Source organism: Cervus elaphus, chromosome 2, assembly GCF_910594005.1.
Source record: "Cervus elaphus chromosome 2, mCerEla1.1, whole genome shotgun sequence".
In the NCBI taxonomy this organism is placed as follows: domain Eukaryota; kingdom Metazoa; phylum Chordata; class Mammalia; order Artiodactyla; family Cervidae; genus Cervus; species Cervus elaphus.
This window is the reverse complement of record NC_057816.1, coordinates 36,884,530-36,909,891: the sequence shown is the minus strand read 5'-3', so window position 1 is coordinate 36,909,891 and position 25,362 is coordinate 36,884,530. Positions and strand designations below refer to the sequence as shown.

Here is a 25,362-nt window from a genome sequence, read left to right as displayed (position 1 = left end):
ACTATATAGAAATTGAAACAGAGAATCAAACAGAATGAAGAAACAGAAAGAATATGTTCTAAGAAAGAAGAATATAAAACTCAGAAAAATCTTAATGAGAGAAATATTAATTTACCTGACAAAAGTAATGATTATGAAGATGCTCACTGAACTGGGGAGAAGAATGAATGAACATAGAACTTCAAAAAAGACATGGAAAGTATTAAATAAGTACCAAATAAGATGTTGCAAAGCTCAAGTATATAATAACTGATAAAACTACACTGGAGAGGTTCAACAGCAGATTAGATGAAACAGAAGACAAGATCAGCCAACTCAAAGACAGGGCAGTAGAACTTACTGAATCAGAGCAGCAGAAGGAAAACAGAATGAAGAAAAGTGAAAATAGCTAAGGGGCTTATAGACTAACATTTATGTCAAATGGTCTAACATTCACTTCATAGGATTCCCAGAAGAAAAAGAGAAAGAGGGGAAGAAATCTTATTTGAAAACAAAACAGCTGAAAGCTTCCCTAATCTTCCACACCTAGGAATCTCAGAGAGTTCCAAATAAGAGGTATCCAAACAGACTAATACCAAGACAAATTACAGTTAAAATGTCAAAAGTCTTGACTTCGCTGGTGGTACAGTGGATAAGAATCTGGCTGCCAGTGCAGGGAACGTGGGTTTGATTCTTGGTCCAGGAAGATTCCACATGCCACGGGGTACCTAAACGCATGTGCCACAACTCATGAAGCCTATGTACCTAGAGCCTCTGCTCTGCAACAAGAGAAGCCACCACACTGAGAAGCCTGTGCACCGCGACTAAGGGTAGCCCCCCATTACTGCCACAGCAACAAAGGCCTAGTGCAGCCAAAAATGAAGTCAGAAGTTAAAGACAAGAAGGAAATCGATACATATTTTTACACAGACGATATTGTTATTTTTAACTGGAGTATAAAAAGCTGACAGTGGAGTATAGAAACAATTTGCCCTGCTTTGTCAGTTTTTGCTGACGGCAAAGTGAATCGGCCACAGGTGTACATCTGTCCCTTCTTCTTTGGATTTCCTTCCATCTAGGGAAGAAAATGTCACCACAGAGCATCGAGTAGAGTTCCCCGTGCTATACAGTAGGTTCTCATTAGTTATCTATTTTATACATAGCACTAGATGTATGTCCATCCCAGTGAATCTCCTGATTCATCTCACCACACCCCCTTTCTCCCCCTTGGTGTCCATACGTTTGTTCTCTACATCTGTGTCTCTATTTCTGCTTTGCAAGTAAGATCATCTATACAAATTTTCTAGATTCCACATGTATGTGTTAATATATGAAATTTATTTTTCTATAAGTTACTTCACTCTGTATGACAGTCTCTCGGTCTATCCATGTCTCTGCAAATGGCACAGTTTCATTCTTTTTTGAAGCTGAGCAATACTCCGTTGTGTATGTACCACAGCTTCTTTATCCATTCCCCTGCTGATGGACAGTCAGGTTGTTTCCATGACCTAGCTATTGTAAACAGTGCTGCAGTGAGCACTGGAGTGCGTGTATCTTTTTAAATTATGATCTTCTATGGTGTATGCCCATCAGTGTGATTGCCGGGTCATATGGTAGTTCTATTAAGGAGAAAATATTAAAAGCAACAAGAGAAAGTAATTTCTTACATGCAAAGAAACTCTCATAAGACTATGAGTAGATTTTTTAGCAGAAAGTTTTCAGGCCAAAAGGGAGTGGCACAACATATTCAAAGTGTTAAAAGGAAAAAAATCTTTAAACTAAGAACACTATAGAACAGATAGAGTTTACCAGATAAGCAAAAACTAAAGGCGTTCATTACCACTAAACCAGCCTTAGAATAAGTGTTAAAAAGGACTTTAAGCTGAAATGAAATGGCGCTAATTAGTAACGAGAAATCATATGAAAAATAAACCTCACTGGAAAGAAAAATAGATATAGGAAGTCCCCTACATTCAAACAAGTTCCATTCTAAGAGCACAATTGTAAGTCCAATTTGTTTGCAAATCCAACAAAGTTAGCCTAGGTATACAACAAACACAATTAGCTCCATAGTACTGTACTGTAATAGGTTTATAATATGTTTACATCTTTGAGTTCACAATCTGAAGGTTCATATGTAGGGGACTTACTGTGTAGTAAAGGTAGTGGAGTAATTATGTACAAAGCTAGTATGAAGGCTAAAAAAGACAAAGGTAATAAAAATAACCATGATTACAATAATTTGTTAGGTATTCACAAGATAAAAAAATGTAGAATGTGACTTCAAAATCAGAAAATGAGGGGGGGTAATAATGTTGAGCTTTTTGGTGGGATCAAGCTTAAGTGTTATCAACTTTGTTGTAGATATAAACTGTTATGTATAAGCCTCATGGTAACCACAAAACAAAAACTTACAGTAAATATACAAAAGATAAAGAGAGGAATATGAGCATACCACTAAAGAAAATCTTCAAGCCACAAAAAAAGAGAGCAAGAGGTAAGAAAAGGAGCTAGAGAAACTACATAAACAGCCAGAAAACAATGAACAAAATGTCAATAAGCACATATATATCAATAATTATTTTAATGTAAATGGACTAAATTCTTTAATCAAATACATAGAGTAGATGATTGAATTAAAAAACAAGACCCCTCAATATTATTGCCTAGAAGAGAGTCATTTTAAATGTAAGGACACATACAGACTGAAAGTAAAGGGTTGGAAAAAGATACTCCATGCAAATAGAAACCAAAATAAAGCTAGAGTAGCTATTTTTATATTGAACAAAATAGACTTTAAAGACTTTAATAATGCACAAAGAAGTGTGTTGCATAATAACAAAGGAGTCAGTTCAACAAGAAGATATAACATTTGTAAATATTTATGTGCTTAACATAGGAGCACCTATATACGTAAGGCAGATATTAACAGACCTAAAGGTGGAAATAGACAGCAGTACATGACCAAGAGGGGACTTTAATATTCCACTTATATTGATAGATAGTTCATCCAGGCAGAAAATCAATAAGGAAATATTGGCCTTAACACATTAGATTAGATGAACTTAATAGATATTTATGGAACATTCTATCTGAAATAGCAGAATATACATTCTACTCAAGTGCACAAAGAACATTTTCTAAGATAAATCAAATGTTTGGCCACAAAACAAATCTTAATAAATTTAAGAAGATTGAAATTATATGAAGCATCATTTCCAACCACAGTGGTATGAAACTAGAAATAAATTACACAAAGAAAACTGAAAAATTCACAAATATGTGGAGATTAAACAACATGCTATTGAACACTCAATGGGTCAAAGAAGAAATTAAAAGAGAAATTTTAAAAATACATAGAGATAAATGGAAATGTAACATACCAAAATTTATGGGATGTAGTAAAAACACTTCTGGGAGGGAAATTCATAGTGATAAATGCCTATCTCAAGAGATAAGAAAAGTCTCAAATAAACAACCTAAATTTACACCTCAAGGAATTAGAAAAATAACAAGTGAAGCTCAAAGTCAGTAGAAGGAAAGAAAGAGCAGAAATAAACAAAATATAGACTATATACTTCAGCTTTAACATTATCTAGAGTTCTATATTTGTTTATGATTTTTTGAAGTAAAATTTACATACAAACCATGAATGTGCTACTTGTTGTGTACTAGGCCCCTATAGATAAGAAAGTTCCCTATGTCCCTGATTAGTCAGTCCTAACTCCCAACTCCAGGTATTACTTGTGATTTTTAGCACTGACTATAGTCAAGTATTTGGAACTGGGGCGCTGCCTGAGATGCTTCTTATAATGCTACACATATAGGAGCTTGGTGGAGTTTTTCCAAAAGAAATTTAATAAATTTTTCATTTTCATAAAAAGATAGTCATTTAATCAGCAAGTATTTAGTTGCCGGATGCCTTGCTAAGTGCTGAGGAAGACATTCTGGAATCAAATGGGTATGGTATCAGCATTACAGGGTCTGTGATAGAAATAGGCACAGGATACAGTGCAGGCACAAAGAGAGTGATTTAGTTCTTCCTGCCCTGAAGGCATAGGCTAGGGCCCTCGAGGAGGAGGTGATACTTGAGCTGCGTTGAGGAAGATGAGTTGGTGTTTGCCAGGCACGACTGCTTTGGGAGAGTGGGAGCAGGGCATTTCAGTGTGAGCCATGGCAATGAGGAGGGAAAGAAGCTGGTGTGGTAGAAATGGTTTTGCTAGACTAGAGCAGAAGCTACAGAAGGTGAAGCTAGAGTGGTAGGTGGGGAGCACTTTGCATACCATGCAGATAATTTTGGTTTATTTCTATAATTTGGGGACTAATTTTTTTTTTTTTTGGCCGTGCCGAGTTTTAATTGTGGCATGTGGATCTTCAGTCTTTGTTGTGACATGTGGGTTATGCGGAATCTAGTTGCAGCATACAAACTCTTTAGTTGCGGCTTGTGGGATATAGTTTCCTGAACAGGGATTGAACCTGGGCTGCCTGCATTGGGAGCGTGTAGTCTTAGCCACTACCACCAGGAAAGTCCCATGGGGACTAATTTTAAAGGTTTATTCATTTATGAAAGTGGTTATACTCAATAAATAGAAATTGTCAAGCAGTGAAGTTAAATGCTAAAGATTGTTTATGATCAAATCAGAATCATGTTTCTTCTTTGTTTTAATAAACTGTGATTTTATATTTATATTTGATTCTTCTCCCTTTTATCTCTCTAAAATGACAGGTAGTGTGCCAGTATTTCAAATATTACAATGTACCTGATACCCTGATGCTGCAGAATATTTTCCAAGCTCTGAATGTGTATTACAATTATTCAGGCCAGGCGAAATGTCTGAATGTCTCAGAGACAGCAACCAGCAGTCTGGGAGTCCTGGGTTGGAGCTATCAGGTGAGTGTATATAATTTCCCCAACTGGAGCTTACTTTTCATTGTTATGGTTGTACTATAACAGAATCCTCAAGATCTTATCACCTAACCTGGATCCAAATCTGGGTTCTGTTACCTTTCACTTCAAGACTGGGGATGAGTTTCTTCATTCATTCATTAAATACCAATTCAATTTTTAAAAAATTTTATTGAAGTATAGTTGATTTACAATGTTGTGTTAATTTCTAATAAATGGCAAAGTGACTCAGTTATATATATGCATATTCTTTTCCATTATGGGTTATTGCTGGATATTGAATATAGTTTCCTCTTTTATATAGTAGGACCTTGTTGTTTATCTATCCTATGTATACTACTTCAGTTTGGTATTTAATCATCACCAAATATATTCTGAGTACTTACTGCATGTCAGGCACTATTCCAGGCCCCAACTATACAAATTGGATATAAATTTATTTTATTGTAAATAAAATATGATCTAATCATCAAATGTAGCTTGGTGGAAAACATAGGTACCTAAACTAATATTACAATAGATCTTAGTAAGTCCTATAAAGGTAGCATTTTATGGACACAGAAGAGAAGAGGGAGTCTAACTTGATTCTATCTGAGCCTCCACTTTTTCATCTGTACAATGAGAACAGTAATAATAGTAGCAATATTTTCCTCCAGAGTTTTTTGAGAATTCAATATGATAATAGATATGAAATGAAATAGTTTGTGAAGAAGGAATATATAGCTCCAACTTCTGTGACTTCTCAGTTGAGCCTTAGGAATAAAGAGAGGTGGTATGGAGTAAAGAACAGGGGCTCTGAAGCCAGACTGTTGAGTTCAAACCCTCACTTTTTTGCTTCCGAGCTGTATGACCTTGGACAATTTATTTCACTCTTTGTGTTTCATTTTCTCACTAGAATCTTTCCTGGTTTGCTTTTTCAGGCCTGTACAGAAATGGTCATGCCCACCTGTTCTGATGGCGTTGATGACATGTTCGAACCTCACTCGTGGAACATGAAGGAATATTCTGATGACTGTTTTAAACAGTGGGGTGTGAGACCGAGGCCCTCTTGGATCCCTACTATGTATGGAGGCAAGAACATCAGTTCACACACAAACATCATTTTCAGGTGAATTTTTGTTGATTCAAAGAAAATTCTGGCTGATGGAAACATTTGTAGAATGGATGAGAAAAGAAAACCAGGAAAATGTTGCACAGTTGAAACAGTGTAGAATATAGCAGTGGTATCTATCATTATTTTTCTACTCCTTGAAAGATAAAGGATTCTGGGTGATATGAGTTTTTGTTCTATTGCAGTATGTTTAAAGGCTTAAAAACAACAGCAGCAAAGTTAAAATATTTTAAAAAGTGTGCTCAAAAGAAAAGGAAGCATCATCTGTTGTTCTCAATTTGTCTCATGATTGTTTCTATTGTTATCAATGATAAAAAATCTTCAGTATATACGTAGCAAACACTTTTGAGGTGCCCATTCTGTTCTGTCCCAGGCACTATATGAGGCACTTTAAATAAATCACTTAATTCCCACAAAAACCTTGCAAGAAGTTTCTATAGGAGGAAAGTGAAAGTCAGTGTGTGCAGTCACTTGCCAAAACTCATCCAGTTTTGTTTTAGTTACCAAGTGATAAAGCCAGTTTTCAACCTTGGCCTATCTGACTACAAAAACTGTTTATTCTGTAACACTGTTTCTCTAGAAGAGTCATATTTGGTATTGGTTCATATTGGAGATAATCAAGTAGACTCAAAATGTGCCTGATTGTGACTTCAAAATTTCCGTGTTTTGGCTTCAACATTAGGTTGTTAGTTATTAAAATAGCAACCATTTAATAAGAAAATTCCCCAAGTTTATGTGGAAATAGTAGAGAGATATCCATACATATCTCTTAACCAATTGTTTAAATTGTAAACATTATTCTTTCACAAATTCTTCTAAACAGAGTCACATTTGACTTTGGAGACATGACTGAAAGCTTTTAGGAAGGAGCAATGCTGTTGTAACTGAAAGATCATTCTCTGGGTTTAAGCCAGTAACACTGCCCATTTTGCAAAACAACCTTTTTCTTGTTGGATTCATGCTACTTTCTCACTCAGTAGGATACCTCCCCCCGCAAACGTGAGACACTAAATGCAAAACTTAAAGATTCTTTTTGTTTAATTCCCTAGAATTATTTACCTTGTCCTCAGTAGAATTCTTCAAAACTATACTTTTCAGCTCAGCCTTTTGAGGTGACAGTTGAGCAAGCAAGTATATTTAGGGTAGGAAACTGTACCAAATTAGGATGTTCGAAATCAGGAAAACATGAAAGGACTGAGAGGACTGAAAAGGCTTAAATGTAAGCCTTGGGTATCAAAGCTCATCTTTGTTCCCTCAGAGAAGGAAATACTTTGTCATTTTCTTGTTTTTAGAAACTTACCTCCAGGTAGTACTTATATGGATTTCTCTGGCATGCAGAGGCTATAAGCTCATCCTTATTTGCTTTGACCTCATAAAGCTGAAGTTCAAGTTGAATTGTAAAGTGGAGTCTTTGAATTTTATCTATGAAGGTTTTGATATTTGAGTTTTGGTCAAATACTTTGTGCTTTTTTGTTGTATTCAACCATTACATGAGTATTTTAGTTGTCCATTTATCCTTTTATACTTATTTTCCTCTGGGTATCAAAATAAGTTATTGTCATCATCATCATTGGGGAAAGGATAGATTTTGTTGAAAAAAGTTGGGAGTAGAACTGAAACAGTAGGTAGAAAATATGGCTCAACATTAAAAAAAAAAAAACTTTTGGCTAGTGTAAAAAAGGTCTTCCTAACAGAGCTATGCATAGTTAGAGTGAACTGTCTTAAATTATTTAAACTCTTTGATCCCCAGTTTTCTCTTCTGTAAAATGAGAATAATAATGCCAATCACCTTATAGAGTTGCTGTGATGCTTAAAAGAGTTAACCCAGTGAAATATTTAGCCCAGACCTGGCAAATTATATGCTCAAAAAATTTCCATTGAATGAGTAAGTGTAAGTATATCACAGCCCTGTACTTTAGCTTTGAGCCAGGAGGGAACTACTCGTTCCTGAATGTCCTTTTCCTTCCACTTTTTTCCTTTTCTTAAGACTCAGGCATCCTCCAGGAAACCTTCCCTGACATCTCCAAGGAGGTTACATTTCCCCTACACACTTAGCTCGTCTAAAGCCTGTGACTATCACTTAGCACTCTGTGTGGAAATTACCTGTTTGTGTTTCTCTCTGCCCCTGACTCATTTCTCAGAGAACAGAGAAATCTCATTTCTCTGTTCAAATGAGATTATGAACTTCTCAGTGACAGAGAATTTTTCTTAATCATCTCTGTGCCTTTAGCACCTGCCACAGTGACTGGCACATAGTAGATGCCCAGTTAATGTGTGTGTTAATAAGGATGAGAAATGACATAAAGCTCAGGAAAATTTCAGAGGCATGTGAAAGTATAAAGGCAGAACTATATAAAAATGCTGGTTTATCTTCCTGCAGTGGCAAATTTAAAAAGAAATTTTTTTCCCATGTACTGCTAGGTGTGAAGAATTCAATGTAAAACATACCTTATTTAAAAATTCAAAATTCTATTGCTTTTCTAAAGAAAGCACATTCTGAAAATAAAAAAGCAGCATTAGGTGATTCTGTTCTGTCTACTGAGTGGCTATCAGTTACAAAATATTTATGGTTGATGATAAGAAAATGTCCAAGGAACCATGTGGAAAGCATATTTTATGTTCATACTTCTCTCCTTAAGGCATCTCACACAAATCCAACTGTGACTACTTTTTTGGTTAGAAAATTCAGTCTGTTTTTAATTGTTGAATTAGAGATCTGCCTTAAGAGCTTGGGCTTTGAAGTTGGAGAGACCTAGGTGCCATTTTGCTTCTGTTAACCATGTGCCTTCAGGCAAATTGCCAATTTATATTAGTTAGAAATAATAATTGCCTGCCAGAGTTACTTCAAGGAGTAGATAATCATAGAAATGAGCACTATGAGGGCAGAGATTTTTGTATGTTCACAGTTGAGTTAACTGTACCCAGTCAATACCTGATACATAGTAGGCAGTCAGTAAACATGTTGAGCAAATAAGAATTTAATAGTAGCTATTAATAGTTCCATTTCAGCAATTTTCTTATTCCACAATATTTTTGTTGGAAGGATTTATTTTTTTCCCCAAAACCCAGTTGTTGAGAAATTATCTTACCAATAGTCATTTTCAGTTATTTAAATATAAATTCAAAAAGGAGTCCTTGAGAAGTTGGTTAATTTAACATAATTTTTCAGGCAAATTAATTGTTGCCAGCAATTAAGTGAGGCTTACTGTTGGGAATTTTATGCAGGCATCTAGGTTCTCTCATGAAAGCCAGTATTTTTTTCCTCCTGTAAATTTCCCAGTGACTGATTTAGCTTTCTCATGTCTAGGACCAAGAAATTCAAGTCCATGTGCATTTTAGGTCTCTCAGCAACTCCAAACACTGTTGCTAAGCCACTGGGTGGATTCAGATGACCTTTTAAATCAAATGCAGTTTGCTTATTATGTAGCTGTTGGGATAGCTTTTTTGTTTTGCAAATAATGGAGAGTTTCCTATCTTGGTTGGTCCTGTCAAATTGGAATAATGATAAAGGCCACTTGTTCACTTAAGAGAATCCAACCCCTTGTGTAGTTTACTTTAAAAATTTATCTCATAGTTGAAAACTAACATCCTATTTTGCATGTGAGTTTTTCCTCTTGTTTCTAATAAAACCAAAAAAGGTAAATTTTCAGAGTGATTTCTCCCCCCAAGAATGATGTTAAAAATTAAGTTGCAATTGAATTAATTTCTTAAAAAACCAAAAATGTGGTTAAAAGTGTGGTCAGGCTAGAACAGGGATTTTAGACTTGTATTTCAAGCACACATATATTTAATGTACCTAAATGCTTATTTCCTTTTTAACTTGAACATTTACCTGGAAAATTGATTGCATGCATTTTTCTGACCAAATTTCTGTGAGAAATGCTGTGGCATCCCTTTTCATGCTTCACTTACCTCTCAGAAGTATTAACACTTCTCATGCTTATAGAATATGATAATAATTATAATAATACTGCACATTCATGTGGTATTTTATAGTTTATGCCTTATTTCCAAATGTATTATTCAAGTTGAATCTCACAGTGTCTCTGTGATTGAAGGGCATTATCTTTAAAAGTTTTTTTTTTGGTAATACACTTGAGAATTAGATTCAGAGGGGTCAGGTGATTTACCCAAAGTCATGTGGCTTACTGGGGGTATAAAACTTAGACCTGCTGACTTAGTTCACTGTTTCTTGCCAGTATTATACCTAGCTGAATGTCACTGTCTGTATATTTACATTAATCACTTACGTGAACTCTGCTTTTCCATGTAAAAAGTACTGGAGTGATTTACATGTTCCTGAACTCACAAGCATATATGTATAGACCTCTTCTGTGTAGGGCATCTGATATAAGGCTACAAATGCCTAGATTATTCTTTTTTATTCATTCAATAAATATTTGTATAGCTCCTAGTGTATGCCAGGCACTGAAGATACAGTAATAAAACAGACAAAAAAACCCTGCCCTTGGGAGGTTTTAGTTTGAGAGATGGGTAAAAACAAGATAGCACTTATAAGCATGTTAGAAGGAGATAGGTGCTAAGGGGGGAAAATAAACCAGGGAAGAAGGTTACGAAATGTTAGTGGGGGTTGGAAGGGAGTTTGAAGTTTTGATGAGGTGACTAAGGAAGACCTCTACTACTAGATATCTACTATAAATCTACTACTGTGGGCAAAAATCCCTTAGAAGAAATGGAGTAGCCCTCCTAGTCAACCAAGAAGTCTGAAATTCAGTACTTGGGTGCAATCTCGAAAATGACAAATAACCTTGGTTCGTTTCCAAGGCAAACCACTCAGCATCACAGTAATCCAAATCTATGCCCTAACCACTAATGCAGAAGAAGCTGAAGCTGAATAGTTCCATGAAGACCTACAAGACCTCCTAGAACTAACACCAAAAAAGATGTCCTTTTCTTCATAGGGGATTGTAATACAAAAGTAGGAAATCAAGAGATACATGGAGTAACAGGCAAGTTTGACCTTGGAGTACAAAATGAAGCAGGGTAAAGGCTACACAGAGTTTTGCCAAGAAAACACACTGGTCATAGCAAACACCCTCTTCCAACAACACAAGAGACAACTCTACACATGAGCATCACCAGATGGTCAATACTGAAATCAGATTGATTATATTCTTTGCAGCCAAAGATAGAGAAGCTCTATCAGTTCAGTTTACTTTAGTTGCTCAGTCGTGTCCAACTCTTTGTGACCCCATGGACTGCAGCCCGCCAGGTCTCCCTGTTCATCACCCACTCCCTGAGTTTACTCAAACTAATGTCCATTGAGTTGGTGATACCATCCAACCATCTCATCCTCTGTTGCCCCTTTCTCCTCCCGCCTTCAATCTTTCCCAGCATCAGGGTCTTTTCCAGTAAGTCAGTTCTTTGCATCAGGTGGCCAAAGTATTGGAGCTTTAGCTTCAGCATCAGTCCTTCCAATGAATATTCAGGACTGGCACTTGTCTTATTATATTTTGCCTTACCTGCCTCCTGAGAAATCTGTATGCAGGTCAAGAAGTAACAGTTAGAACCAGACATGGAACAACAGACTGGTTCCGAATTGGGAAAGAAGTATGTCAAGGCTGTATATTATCACCTTGCTTATTTAACTTATATGCAGAGTACATCAGGCAAAGTGCCAGACTGGATGAAGCACAAGCTGGAATCAAGATTGCCGGGAGAAATATCAATAACCTCAGATAACCTTAATAATAATAGTAATATCAATAACCTCAGATAATCAATAACCTTATGGCAGAAAGTGAAGAGGAACTAAAGAGCCTCTTGTTGAAAGTGAAAGAAGAGAGTGAAAAAGCTGGCCTAAAACTCAGCATTCAAAAAACTAAGATCATGCCATCTGGTCCCATCACTTCATGGCAAATAGATGGGGAAATAGTGAAAACAGTGACAGAGTTAATTTTGGGGGGCTCCAAAATAACTGCAGATGGTGACTGCAGCCATGAAGTTAAAAAACTCTTTCTCCTTGGAAGAAAAGCTATGATGAACCTAGAGAGCATATTAAGAAGCAGAGACAATACTTTGCCGACAGAGGTCTGTCTAGTCAAAGCTATGGTTTTTTCCAGTAGTCATGTATGGATGTGAGAGTTGGACTATAAAGAAAGCTGAGCCCTGAAGCATTGATGCTTTTGAACTGTGGTGTTGGAGAAGACTCTTGAGAGTCCCTTGGACAGCAGAGATCCAACCAGTCAATCCTAAAAGAAATGAGTCCTGAATATTCATTGGAAGGACTGATGCTGAAGCTGAAGCTTCAGTACTTTGGCCACCTGATGCGAAGAACTCCCTAGAAAAGACCTTGATGCTGGGAAGGATTGAAGGCAGAGGAAAAGGGGATGACAGAGGATGAGATTGTTGGATGGCATCACTGACTCGATGGACAAGAGTTTGAGCAAACTCTGGGAGTTGGTGATGGACAGGGAAGCCTGGCATGCTGAAGTCCATGGGGTTGCAGAGTCAGACACAACTGTGTGACTGAATTGACTGAAGAGATAATCAGCATTTTTAAGTATAGTTTTTTTTTCTTTGTCACTAATATTTGGATTCTAGGAAGGAAGGAAACAGGCTTTAATTGAGGGACTTCCACGTGCCTAACATTAATTCAGTATATATACATGTACCATCTGATTTAACCCTTAAAGCAACCTCCTGACGTAGGCCTTGTTAACTCTGCTTTATATATGAGGAAACTGAGGCAGCTAACTTATGTAAGGTCAGACAACTTTTGAGTAATGAAGCCAGGATTGGAATTGAGTCTTCTAAATTTGAAGTTCCAGTATAATCTAGATTGATTCATGGGGCACCGCCTTCAGTGTTCTCTGGTCCTATTTCTTGTACCTGGTCACAGAAGTATTGTCAAACTCCAGGATGAAGCACCTTTCTATATGACAGATTAAATCCTCAGATCATATTCCCTAGTTTATAAGCTTATAATTTTAGGTGTTATGCATATAATGGGTTTCTCCTATCTTATCTTTTACATAGATATAAAAAACTAGCAATCTGACTTTTTTCTTTCCCTCACTTAGCAATGGTGAACTAGACCCCTGGTCAGGAGGTGGAGTAACCAAGGATATTACAGACACCTTACTTGCGATCGTCATCCCAAATGGAGCCCATCATCTAGATCTCCGAGCCAGCAATGCTTTGGATCCTGTCAGTGTGCAGTTAACTCGCGCCTTGGAAGTTAAATACATGAAGCAGTGGATCAGTGATTTCTATGTCCGTCTGAGAAAAATGAACTGAGTAACTTTTGATCATTTTCAGTTTCTTCTTTTAAGTTCATTCCTCCTACATTTCTATTCACTTTGGCTTTCTGTGCATAATTACTTCCCCTTGTTCATTAAATCTGGTGTGGTGAAGACTGAGATAGAGCAAACGTGATGGTGGGGATAGCACCATCCCATGACCCGAGTCCTCACTATCCTTGTGCCACCTCCAGGGAGAATCTCTTCACCACAGCTTTCCCACACCATCCACGGCCTTCATAACTGGAGCAGAGTATTGATTGCCTTTCACAAGAGGGAGAATCGCTTCTTTTGTTTCTCTGAAAGCAAGGATTTCTCTTGGTTTTGAAGTTGAAGTCTCTTTGGCCCGTTTGTCACTTGCCCCTTTTCTACCCTCCCAAAGGAAAAGAAGAAGATGGATAAAAATGATGTAATTGCAGCTGGTAGGAAGGATATCCAATGCCAAACCAGGAAATGGGAGTCATTTCTTTTGTGCTTGATTCAATAACTTTGAACTGTGCTGTAAATAAAGAATAGGGCTGGACCTTATACCTGTGTGTTGCTTCTGAAGCTTGCTCCAGCTGTTAGGAATGCTGTGTGCACTGGGCTTGACTGTTTTTAAAGGAAAGTCCTTTAATTTTCTCTCTTCTATTTGGCAGCTTTTCTTATTCTGGGATATTTGCCACTGTGGTATTGCCAGTAAGAAATCTGGCCTTTTCTGCCCAATTTCTCTTTGTTTCTAAGGTAAGTTTTGTGGTAATTTGGTTACATTTTGCCAGTTTAGGAAAATGACTCTGTTTTCCTTTTCTTTTTACATCTAAGCAAGCTTTTATATTCTCCAGTCGCTGATGATACTTCAGTAAGAAGCCTTTAAAAATTGATCAATCAGCTATTCAGAAGGTAAAACGTAGTAGTGTTCAGTGCTTTGTTTTTTAAATTTCATTTTCTGGTGGTTGTTATGTTGTCATTAAAGCCAGAAGTGTCAGGACACTAAGAGGCAGGTGCAGAAGAACTTTTCTGTATAGCTTCCAAAAGACAAGCTGACTAATTCATGCAGGCAGCATATTTGACATTAATAAATGGCTGAGCCGTTCCTATTTCCAAGGGGTTGGCTTCTTTTAAGCAGTTCTTACACTGAGACCTTTCTTCAGAAGAGCTTTTCTAGGATAACAAATAGGGTTGGATCAAAACCTTTCAGGGACAGAGAGAGACTAACAGTTTCTACTCTGTTGAAAGATTTCTTTCCCCTTGTTTCTTTTTATTTTCTCTCAATTTTTTTTTCTTCACTCTGCCTTGGTAACATTTTCTGCTTTTTGAAAACTGTATCTTGAGCTTGATTATTTCTAAAGCGCTTATTTTAGCAAGACCAAAAAAAAAAATAAATAAAATGCAGATATAGTGTTCGTTCTTGGATGGTAGACCAAAATATTTCTCTTACTTCCCCTGGCATCTGGGAGATACAGAAAAATCTTTGTCTGGTTTCAGAAGCCTTCAGTTCTCATTGTAATGAGTTGTCCATCAAAGCATTTGGTCACTATTTTCATTTCAGCATCAGAGAAGTCTACTGGGGTGAGAATTTAAGGGTCAAAAAAAGTACTACTTTTTATTCTTTGTCAACTAATAAGTTTTATAATGCAGCATTTATGGGCTTAATGGAGGGTATTCTTATTGTTTATTTTAGGATATATTAATTTTAGGATATTTTCATTGAAACCTTTTTTTACTTAAAATCTTTAAAAAATACATTTCCACTTCACTTAATATTGATTGTTTGCATGAGCTGCATTTTTGTGAAGAGAATAGTTGCTCCCAAATGAGAATTTTTCTGCAAGTTGGTTGTGTGTACATGTTTTTTCTGTGTACATTTCATGACAGATAGCAACCTTAACTAAAGTTGGCCTAATTATAATGTACTAAAATTTTAAAATTTAAATTGAAAAACAACTGAAGCATAAAATAAGCCTTATTTAAAGCATCCCTCTAATTAATGATTGATGCTTTTGAAAGACCAGGAAAGAGAGAGACAGAGAGTTGGAGTGTTTTTTATTTTCTGTATTTGTTACTCTTACTACCTAGAGTGACAGGTAGAACTAATGGGAAGAACTAAAGAAACTTCGAGGCCTTTCTTAGGGGATCTGTAGAGTTAAGAGATTATCCAGAGGAGCCAGTGTCTAGCCGAGCATATTAGAAGGTTCTGAAGACCTCTCAGGTGTCATCCAGGCCAATCACATCATTCATAGGTGATGCCATCATGACCCAGAGAAAAGGGCTTTGTCTAAGGCCTCACAGCTCATTTTTTAGCAGAACCAAGCCTTGCATCCTGGTTTCTTTGTTGTCACTGTTGTTTTGTTGTTTTCATTTTATTGGTGTAGCTTAAATCTTTGTTTGAATTAAAGCAACAAACCCTCATTAAACGAACTTAAAAGAAAAAGTTTATTGAAGCTATGCAAGAATAGCTCCAGGACTTGGGTAACTAGGAATTGTGAAAGAATGGAATTAGGGTCTGGAAAGTCATTAAAAGTCAAGACTGCTACTTTCTGTTTCTCTTGCTCACAGCAGAGGTCATCAGTTGTCAAATTGTGAGTAAGATTTGTTTCTCTTATTTATAATTTGGCCAGCAATGTAAAATGTGCATGTGCATCAGAATTACCTGAGGCCTTGTTAAAATATTGATTGGTGAACCTGACTCCGGGGTTTATATAATACATCTTGGGGTGGATCCTGAGAAGTTGCATTTCTAACAGATTTCCACATGATGGTGGGGGATCACACTTCGAGAACCAGTTGTTAAGAAAGTTCTGAATTTGAATTTCTTCAAACAGGGAAGAAGAATTCTCCTTACTCCTGTTGAACTACATGATCCCATTTGAGTATGGGAGCCCTGCCAAATTCTTCCTTCCCCATGGCTGCTTCATCTCTGCAGACCAGCTTCCTCTTTTCTGCTCACAGAAGACCTGCAATGACTTCCCAGAATGGTGTCCTCAGGCCCCTTGGGCTGCACCACCTCACAAACTCACAACTCTCAGGTGGTTAGGGAGGGATGCAATCATAAAGGCATGACTTAAGAGAGGCACTCTGTTTAGGATAAGGATAGAGGAAGAGCAGCTCAAGCAATTCAGTGTATCTGCCAAACAGTGTTTCTTGGAACACAGGTGTCCCCTCCCCGAAAAAAATACATGACTTATGTAATAGATTCATAGATAAGCCAAGTTTGGAAAATGATGGGTTAAACAAAGTTAAATAGTTGTTTTTTTTTAATCTGTAAATAGGCATTGTGACTTTCCAAAATGGTAATCAAGAATACAACTTCTCCCTCTCTTAACTTACGGAGCACCTACAAGGCACAAGATGTTGTTGTGAAACCTAGAGGATACAGTGGTGAAAAAGCAAACACAGTATCTGTCCTAAGAAGGTTTATATTCCAGTGGGAAGAAGACACGAAATGTCAAATTATACAAAAAGTGGGTACAATTGTAAATGCTATGAAGAGTGGGGATTATTAGGAAATTTAGCAAGGAATAACCTGAGCTGGTCTGTGGGAATAAGAGAATGCTGTTTTGAAATATGACATTTTAATGTTATCTAAATGATAAATGGGGCTATACTAGAAGAGGAGTGGAGAAAACGGCATGTGTAAAAGCCCTGGATATAGTATATTCAAGGAACTGAAAGAAGCCCTCTGTATGGGACAGAAGATGATCATGTGACCACAGAGAAAATGACATAACATAAGTCTGGAGACTTGGGTAGGGAGGAAGCTCATTCAAGCAGACCATGATGAGGAGTCATTATAAAGAATGAAAAATCACTGACCATCCTTATTCAGGGGAGTGACATGAACAGATTTTCATTTAAAAAGACCACTCTGGCTATAGATTGGGGTTGTCCCTGGTGGCTCAGATGGTAAAGAATCTGCCTGCAAGGCATGAGACCCAGGTTCGATCCCTGGGTTGGAAAGATCCCCTGGAGAAGGGGATGGCAACCCACTCCAGTGTTCTTGCCTGGAAAATTCCATGGACAGAAGAGCCTCGTGGGTTACAGTCCATTTAGTTGCAAAGAGTTGGAAATGACTGAGCAACTAACATACACACACACACACACACACACAGATTGGAGTGTGCATTGGAGAGGGCAAGCATGTTATATAGAAGACCACTGTTGTAGTTGTCTAAGTAAGAGAAAGCTTTGACTAGGGTGGTAGAGGTGGAAATGAGAACTGGATGAATTTGAGAGAGATTTGGTAAGAAATGTCAGTGGGATTTGGTGATGGGTCACATTTGAGATATGAGCTGGGCAGGTGTCGAGGTTGATGATTTCTGACTTGTGCACTTGGATAGATGATAGTGCCATACACTAGAAAGAGAGCTCCACAGGATGACCAGGTATGCCAGGAAGGTTATGAGTTCAATTTGTCATGCTGACTTTTATATACTTTTGAAATAACCAAGTTGAGTTAGCTGTCAGATTGGACTATTGAATATAAAGATCTGGAAACCAGTCTGGGCTGGAGAGCCATGGTGAATTTATGGTAATCACAGCCTGAGATGTGAGCTCAAGGAGCTGCTGTTCAGGAAATATGCTTCAGGAGCTGCTGCTGTACTGTACTTAACAATGACAGATTCTTAAGAAGACTCTTAACACTCCAATTCTACAACTGTAGTACATTTGACTCCACTGAGCCAATCCATCACTTGATCGCTGATACAACCTTTGCTAAAATTGGGATCTGTCTCTGTACTCATTTCCCATTCTTACTGCTGTCTTTCACTTTCCTAATACTCTGCACTTCAGCCACACCAAATTTTCTGTTACTCTAAAACTCGTCTCCTCTTCTCATCACTACCCTGCAATATGTTTTCACTTGGCAAACTTCTTTGTGTCCTTCAAAGCCCAGATCACCTTGATTATCTCTCTTGTGAAGTCTTTCTCAGTTTCCCCAAAGGAGTAGTTCTTTTAAATCTATGCTGTCACAGAACAAGTTTCACACCTAGGTTGTCAGCTAGAATGTAAACTTCATCACGGTAGAGATTGTCTGTCTTGTTCATTTCTGCATCTTCAGTGGCTTTCAACAGTGCCTGACCACATCTAATTTAGTACACATACCCCAAATTGATATTTTGCAAAATGTTCTCACTCTCTTTTTAGTTTGACCGAGCCATCTGAGAGCAGGGACTAGGCCTCATTTCTTCTAGTAATCAGCTTCTAGTATGGAGAAGGCAATGGCAACAAACTCCAGTACTCTTGCCTGGAAAATCCCATGGATGGAGGAGCCTGGTAGGCTGCAGTCCATGGAGTTGCGAAGAGTTGGATGCGACTGAGCGACTTCACTTTCACTTTTCACTTTCATGCATTGGAGAAGGAAATGGCAACCCACTCCAGTATTCTTGCCTAAAGAATCCCAGGGATGGGGGAGCCTGGTAGGCTGTCGTCTATGGGGTCACACACAGTCGGACACAACTGAAGTGACTTAGCAGCACAGTAATGGCATGGGGCCAGGCAACTAGTCTCAGTAGGCCCTCAGTAAATTTATATGAAAGCATACTTTCCAGGTAAAAAGACCAAGCTTTCTGTCTATCTCTGTAGCCAAGCATCTTTCACAGCTCTGATGTTCTCATGTGACCTTCTCCTCTAGGCTTCCTTAGATTTTTGGAAAAGGGATCTCCAAGTACACAACACATTTACAACTTGCACTCACTGATTTTCCCTCACCTCAACTACTCATGCCTGAGGCTCCTTTTCCCACTACACAAGCCTGGTACTTTTTGTCAAGGGAGCTGAATATAACTCTGATGTTAGGTTGGAATAAAACACTGATTAGAAACAGTTTGCTGTAGTCCAAAGAGTCAGACACGACTTAACAACTGAACAACCACAGACAGCCATGCAAGTGGCTAGATTTCTCTGGGTCCACTTTTTAATGCAAAGGGTGAAGGAAGGGTTTGTTTTTAATAGATTTTGCTGCTTAATAGTGGAGATAGATACAATATTGGAACTGGAATAGATAGATACAATATTGGAAGACAAGATACAAGACTGGAAATCAGTCTTGGGATCATTTAGTTCTACGTGTGTGTTTAACATACCTTACTTCTTTAAAAAGAAACCCAGGCCTGGAATGTAAAAGTTATTCCCCAAGGTTTATAGCTAACATGTTTGTTTATTACTTATTTTCTTTAAAAAAATATTTTTGGGGGCTATAATTTACATTGTGGTGTTACAACAAAGTGTATCTGTTATACATATACATATAACCACTCTTTTTTGGCTTCTTTTCCCATATGAGTTCAGTTCAGTCACTCAGTCATGTCCAACTCTTTGCGACCCCATGGACTGCAGCACGCCAGGCCTCGCTGTCCATCACCAACTCCCGGAGTTTACTGAGACTCATGTCCATGGAGTCGGTGATGCCATCCAACCATCTCATCCTCTGTTGTCACCTTCTCCTCCTGCCTTCAGTCTTTCCCAGCATCAGGGTCTTTTTCAAATGAGTCAGCTCTTCACATCAGGTGGCTAAAGTATTGGAGTTTCAGCTTCAACATCAGTCCTTGCAGTGAACACCTAGGACTAATCTCCTTTAGGATGGATTGGTTGGATCTCCTTGCAGTCCAAGGGACTCTCAAGAGTCTTCTCCAACACCACAGTTCAAAAGTATCAATTCTTCAGCAACGGCACTCAGCTTTCTTTGTAGTCCAAGTCTCACATCCATACATGACTACTGGAAAAATCATAGCCTTGACTAGACTGACCTTTGTTGACAAAGTAATGTCTCTGCTTTTTAATATGCTGTCTAGGTTGGTCATGGCTTTCCTTCCAAGGAGTAAGCATCTTTTAATTTCATGGCTGCAGTCACCATCTGCAGAGATTTTGGAGCCCAGAAAAATAAAGTCAGCCACTATTTCTACTGTTTCCCCATCTATTTGCCATGAAGTGATGGCACCAGATGCCTTGATCTTAGTTTTCTGAATGTTGAGCGTTAAGCTAAGTTTTTCACTCTCCTCTTTCACTTTCATCAAAAGGCTCTGTAGTTCTTCACTTTCTGTCATAAGGGTGGTGTCATCTGCATATCTGAGGTTATTGATATTTCTCCCAGCAATCTTGATTCCAGCTTGTGCTTCATCCAGCCCAGCGTTTTCCCATATGAGCCATTGCAAAGTATTGAGTAGACTTCCCTGTGCTGTTAGTAGGTCCTTATTAGTTCTCTGTTTTATCTATAATGGTGTGTATGTGTCAATCCCAATCTTCCAATTTATCCTCCCACATTACCTCCTGGTAACAAAAAGCTTATTTTTTACGTTTCTGTTTCCATTTTGTAGGTATGTTTGCTTGTAGTCTTCTTTTATATTCCACATATAAGTGATATATATTTATTTTCCTCTGACATACTTCCCTCAATATGGGAATCTCTAGTTCCATCCATGTTGCTGCAAATGGCATTGTCCTCTTCTTTTTTATGACTGAGTAATATTTCACTGTGTATATGTCTCCCATCATCTTTATTCATTCTTCTGTTGATGGACATCTAGATTGTTTCCATGTCCTGCCTATTGTAAGTAGCGCTGCAGTGAACATTGGGGCACATGTATCTTTTTTGAGTTATGGATTTCTCCAGTATATGCCCGGGAGTGGGACTGTTGGATCATATGGTAGCTCTATTTTCAGTTTTTTAGGGAATCTCCATACTGTTCTCCATAGTACCAATTTATATTTCTAGCAACAGTTAGAAGGATTCCCTTTTCTCTACACCCTCTCCAGCATTTATTGTTTGTAGATTTTTTGATGATGGCCATTCTGACTGGTATGAGGTGATACCTCATTGTAGTTTTCGTTTACACTTCTCTAGTAATTAGTGATGTGGAACATCTTTTCATATTCTTTATAACCATCTGTATATCTTCTTTGGAGAAATGTCTTCCACCCATTTTTTGGATTGGGTTGTTTGTTTTTTTTTTTGATATTGAGCTTCATGAACTATTTGTATATTTTGGAGATTAATCCCTTGTTGGTTCCTTCATTTGCAAATATTTTCTCCCATCCTGAGGGTTGTCTTTTTGTGTTATTTATGGTTTCCTTTGCTGTGCAAAAGCTTTTAAGCTTAATTAGGTCCCACTTGTTCATTTTTGTTTTTATTTTCTTTACTCTAGGAGGTAGGTAGAAAAAGATCTTGCTGCAATTTGTGTCAGAGTGTTCTGTTTATGTTTTCGTCTAAAAGTTTTATAATATCTGGCCTTACATTTAGGACTTTAATCCATTTTGAGTTTATTTTTGTGTATGGTGTTAGGGTGTGTTCTAATTTCATTCTTTTACATGTAGCTGTCCAGTTTTCCTCATATCACTTGTTGAAGAGACTGTCTTTTCTGTATATTTTTGCCTCTTTTGTCATAATTAAGTGACCATAAATGTGTTGGTTTATCTCTGGACTTTCTATCCTGTTTTACTGATCTCTGTTTCTGATTTTATGACAGTACCATACTGCTTTGATGATTGTAGCTTGGTAATACAGTCTTCGGTCAGGGAGCCTGATTCCTGCAGCTCTGTTTTTCTTGCTCAGGATTGCTTTGGCTATTCATAGTCTTTTGTGTTTCCATACAAATTGTAAATTTTTTTTGTTCCAATTCTGTAAAAAAAATGCCATTGGTAATTTGATAGGGATTGCATTGAATCTTTAGATTGCTTTGGGTAGTATAGTCATCTTGACAATATTGATTCTTCCAGTCCAAGAACAAAGTATATCTCTCCATCTGTTTGTGTCATCCTTTATTTATTTCATCAATATCTTATAATTTTCTCTATACAGGTCTTTTGCCTCCTTAGGTTGGTTTATTCCTAGGGATTTTATTCTTTTTGATACAATGGTATATTGCATTTTTTCCTTAATCTCTCTTTCTGATCTTTCATTGTTAGTGTGTAGGAATGCAAGAGATTTCTGCATATAATTTTGTATCCTGCAACTTTACCAAATTCATTGATGAGTTCTATAGTTTTCTGATAGCATCTTAAGGGTTTTTTGTATATAGTGTCATGTCATCTGGAAACAATGACAATTTTACTTTTCTTTCCCCATTTGTATTTCTTTTATTTCTTTTTCTCCTCTGATTGTGGTGGCTAGGACTTCCAAAACTATGTTGAATGAAAGTGATGAGAGTGGACATCCTTGTCTTGTTCCTGATCTTAGAAAAAAATGCTTTCAGCTTTTCACCATTGAATATGATGTTAGCTGTAGGTTTGTCATATATAGCCTTTATTATATTGAGGTAGTTCCCTCTAACCCTACTTTCTGGAGAGTTTTTATCATAAATGGATGTTGAACTTTGTCAAAAACTTTTTCTGCATATATTGAGATGATCATCTCTTTTATTCTTCAATTTGTTAGTGTGGTGTATCACATTGATTGATTTGCATATACTGAAAAATCCTTGTATCCATGGGATAAATTCCACTTAATCATGGTGTATAATCCTTTTAATGCATTGTTGAGTTTGTATTGATAGTATTTTATTGAGGATTTTTGCATCTATGTTCATCAGTGATACTGGCCTGCAATTTTGTTTTTGTGTGTGTGGTACCTTTGTCTGGTTTTGGTATCAGAGTGATGGTGGCCTTGTAGAATGAGTTTGGGAAATTTCCTTTCTCTGTAATTTTTTGAAATATTTTCAGAAGGATAGGTGTTAACTCTTCTCTAAATGTTTGATAGAATTTGCCTGTGAAGCCATCAGATTCTGGACTTTTGTTTGTTGGAAGATTTTTAATCACAGTTTCAATTTCAATACTTGTGACTGGTCTGTTCATATTTTCTGTTTCTTCCTAGTTCAGTCTTTGAAGGTTGTATCTTCCTAAAAGTTTGTCCATTTCTTCTGAGTTGTCCATTTTATTGAAATATAGCTGCTTGTAATAATCTCTTATGATCCTTTGTATTTCTGTGGTGTCCACTGTAACTTCTCCATTTTCATTTTGAATTTTATTGATTTGAATCCTTTCCCTTTTTTCCTTGATGAATCTGGCTGAAAGTTTATCAATTTTGTTTATCTTCTCAAAGAACCAGCTTTTATTTTTTAAAAAATATTTATTATTTATTTGGCTGCTCCATGTCTTGGTGGCAGCACGGGATCTTCAGCCTTTGTTGTGTTGTAGCATACAGGATCTGTAGTTGCTACTTGTAGGATCTTTAGTTTTAGCATGCAAACTCTTAGTTGCAGCAAGTGGTATCTAGTTCCCTGATCAGGGATCACAAACCTGGGCCCCCTGCATTGGGAGCTCAGAGTCTTAGCCCCTGGACCACCAGGGAAGTCCCAGAACCAGTGTTTAATTTCATTGATCTTTGCTTTTGTTTTCTTTGTCTCTATTTCATTTATTTCTGCTCTGATCTTTATAATTTCTTTCCTTCTACTAACTTTGGATTTTGCCTGTTCTTCTTTCTCTAGTTGCTTTAGGTGTAAGTATAAATTATTTGTTTGAGATTTTGCTTGCTTCTTGAAGTAGCATTTTATTGCTATAAACTTTTCAGTTAGAACTGTGTTTGTTGCATCCCATAAGTTTTGAGTTGTCCTTTTATTTTTTTATTTCCTTAGTGACCCATTGATTATTTAATAACATTTGTTAGCTTCAATATGTTTGTGTTTTTTAGTTTTTTTCCTGTAATTGATTTCTAATCTCATAGCATTGTGGTCAGAAAAAAATGTTTGATATGATTTTAATTTTTTTAAATTTACTGAGGCTTGATTTGTGACCCAAGATGTGATCTATCCTGGAGAATGTTCCATGTACACTTGAGAAGAAATTGTATTCTGCTTCTTTTGGATGTAATGTCCTATAACTATCAATTAAGTCTATATAGTCTAATGTGTCATTTGTCTTGTGTTTTCTTATTAATTTTCTGTCTTGATACTTTATCCATTAGTGTAAGTGGAGTGTTAAAGTCCCCCACTATTATTGTGTTCCTGTCGATTTTCCCTTTTATGGCTGTTAGCCTTTGGCTTATGGGTTGAAATGCTCCTATATTGGGTGCATAAGTATTTACAGTTGTTATATCTTCTTGGATGGATCCCTTGACCATTATGTTGTATCCTTCCTTGTGTCTTGTAATGGTCTTTAATGTCTATTTTGTTTGATATGAGCATTGCCACTCCAGATTTTTTTTTATTTCCATTTGCATGCAATATCTTTTTCCATCCCCTCACTTTTAGTATGTATGTGTCCATAGGTCTGAAGTGGGTCTCTTGTAGACAGCATATACATGGGTCTTGTTTTTGTCTCCATTCAGCCAGTCTGTGTCTTTTGGTTGCAGCCTTTAATCCATTTACATTTAAGATAATTATTGATATGTATGTTCCTGTTGCTTTTTTTCTTTACTGTTTTCATTTGTTTTTGTAGTTCTTTTTCTTCTTTTGTTTCCTGCCTAGAGAAGTTCCGTTAACATTTGTTGTAAAGCTGGTTTGGTGGTGCTGAATTCTGTTAGCTTTTTCTTGTCTGTAAAGGTATTTATTTCCCTGTTGAATCTGAATGAGAACCTTACTGGGTAGAATATTCTTGATTATATGTTTTCCCTTTGATCACTTTAAATATATCCTGCCACTCCCTCTGGCCTGTAGAGTTTCTGCTGAAAAATTGACTGATAACCTTATGGGGATTCCACTGTATATTATTTGTTGCTTTTCCCTCACTGCTTTTAATATTTTTTCTTCATGTTTAATTTTTATTAGTTTGATTAATATGCTTCTCTTGTGTGGGACTCTGTACTTCAGTTACTATTTCCTTTCCCATGTTAGGGAAGTTTTTGACCATAATCTCTTCAAATATTTTCTCAGACCCTTTGTCTTACTCTTCTTCTGGGACCCCTATTATTCAAATGTTGGTATGTTTAATATTGCCTCAGAGGTCTCTGAGATGGTCCTCATTTCTTTCCATTCCTTTTTCTTTATTTTGCTCCCTGGCAGTTATTTCTACCATTCTATCTTCCAGCTTACTTATTTGTTCTTCTTTCTCAGTTATTCTGTTATTGATTCCTTCTAGTATATTTTTTATTGCATTTATTGTGTTGTTCATCATTGTTTGTTTGTTCTTTAGTTCTTATTGCTGTTGTTTGGTCACCAAGTTGTGTCCGATTCTTTGTAATCCCATGGACTGTAGCC

The 25,362-nt window shown here is 37.1% G+C and overlaps 1 protein-coding gene across 2 annotated transcripts in view; it reads left to right on the top strand.

Annotated features, from left to right (window-relative positions):
- LOC122676504 (prolylcarboxypeptidase) overlaps window positions 1–13,786 on the top strand; it is an 80,561-nt gene extending 66,775 nt beyond the window's left edge. For both annotated transcript variants that reach the window (XM_043875795.1, XM_043875786.1), the window contains exons 8-10: window positions 4,706–4,870; window positions 5,806–5,993; window positions 13,040–13,786. In XM_043875795.1, coding sequence (XP_043731730.1) covers window positions 4,706–4,870; window positions 5,806–5,993; window positions 13,040–13,256 — 570 coding nt within the window. In that variant the 3' untranslated portion in view covers window positions 13,257–13,786. The remainder of the gene's footprint in view (window positions 1–4,705; window positions 4,871–5,805; window positions 5,994–13,039) is intronic.
- Window positions 13,787–25,362: the final 11,576 nt, after the last annotated feature.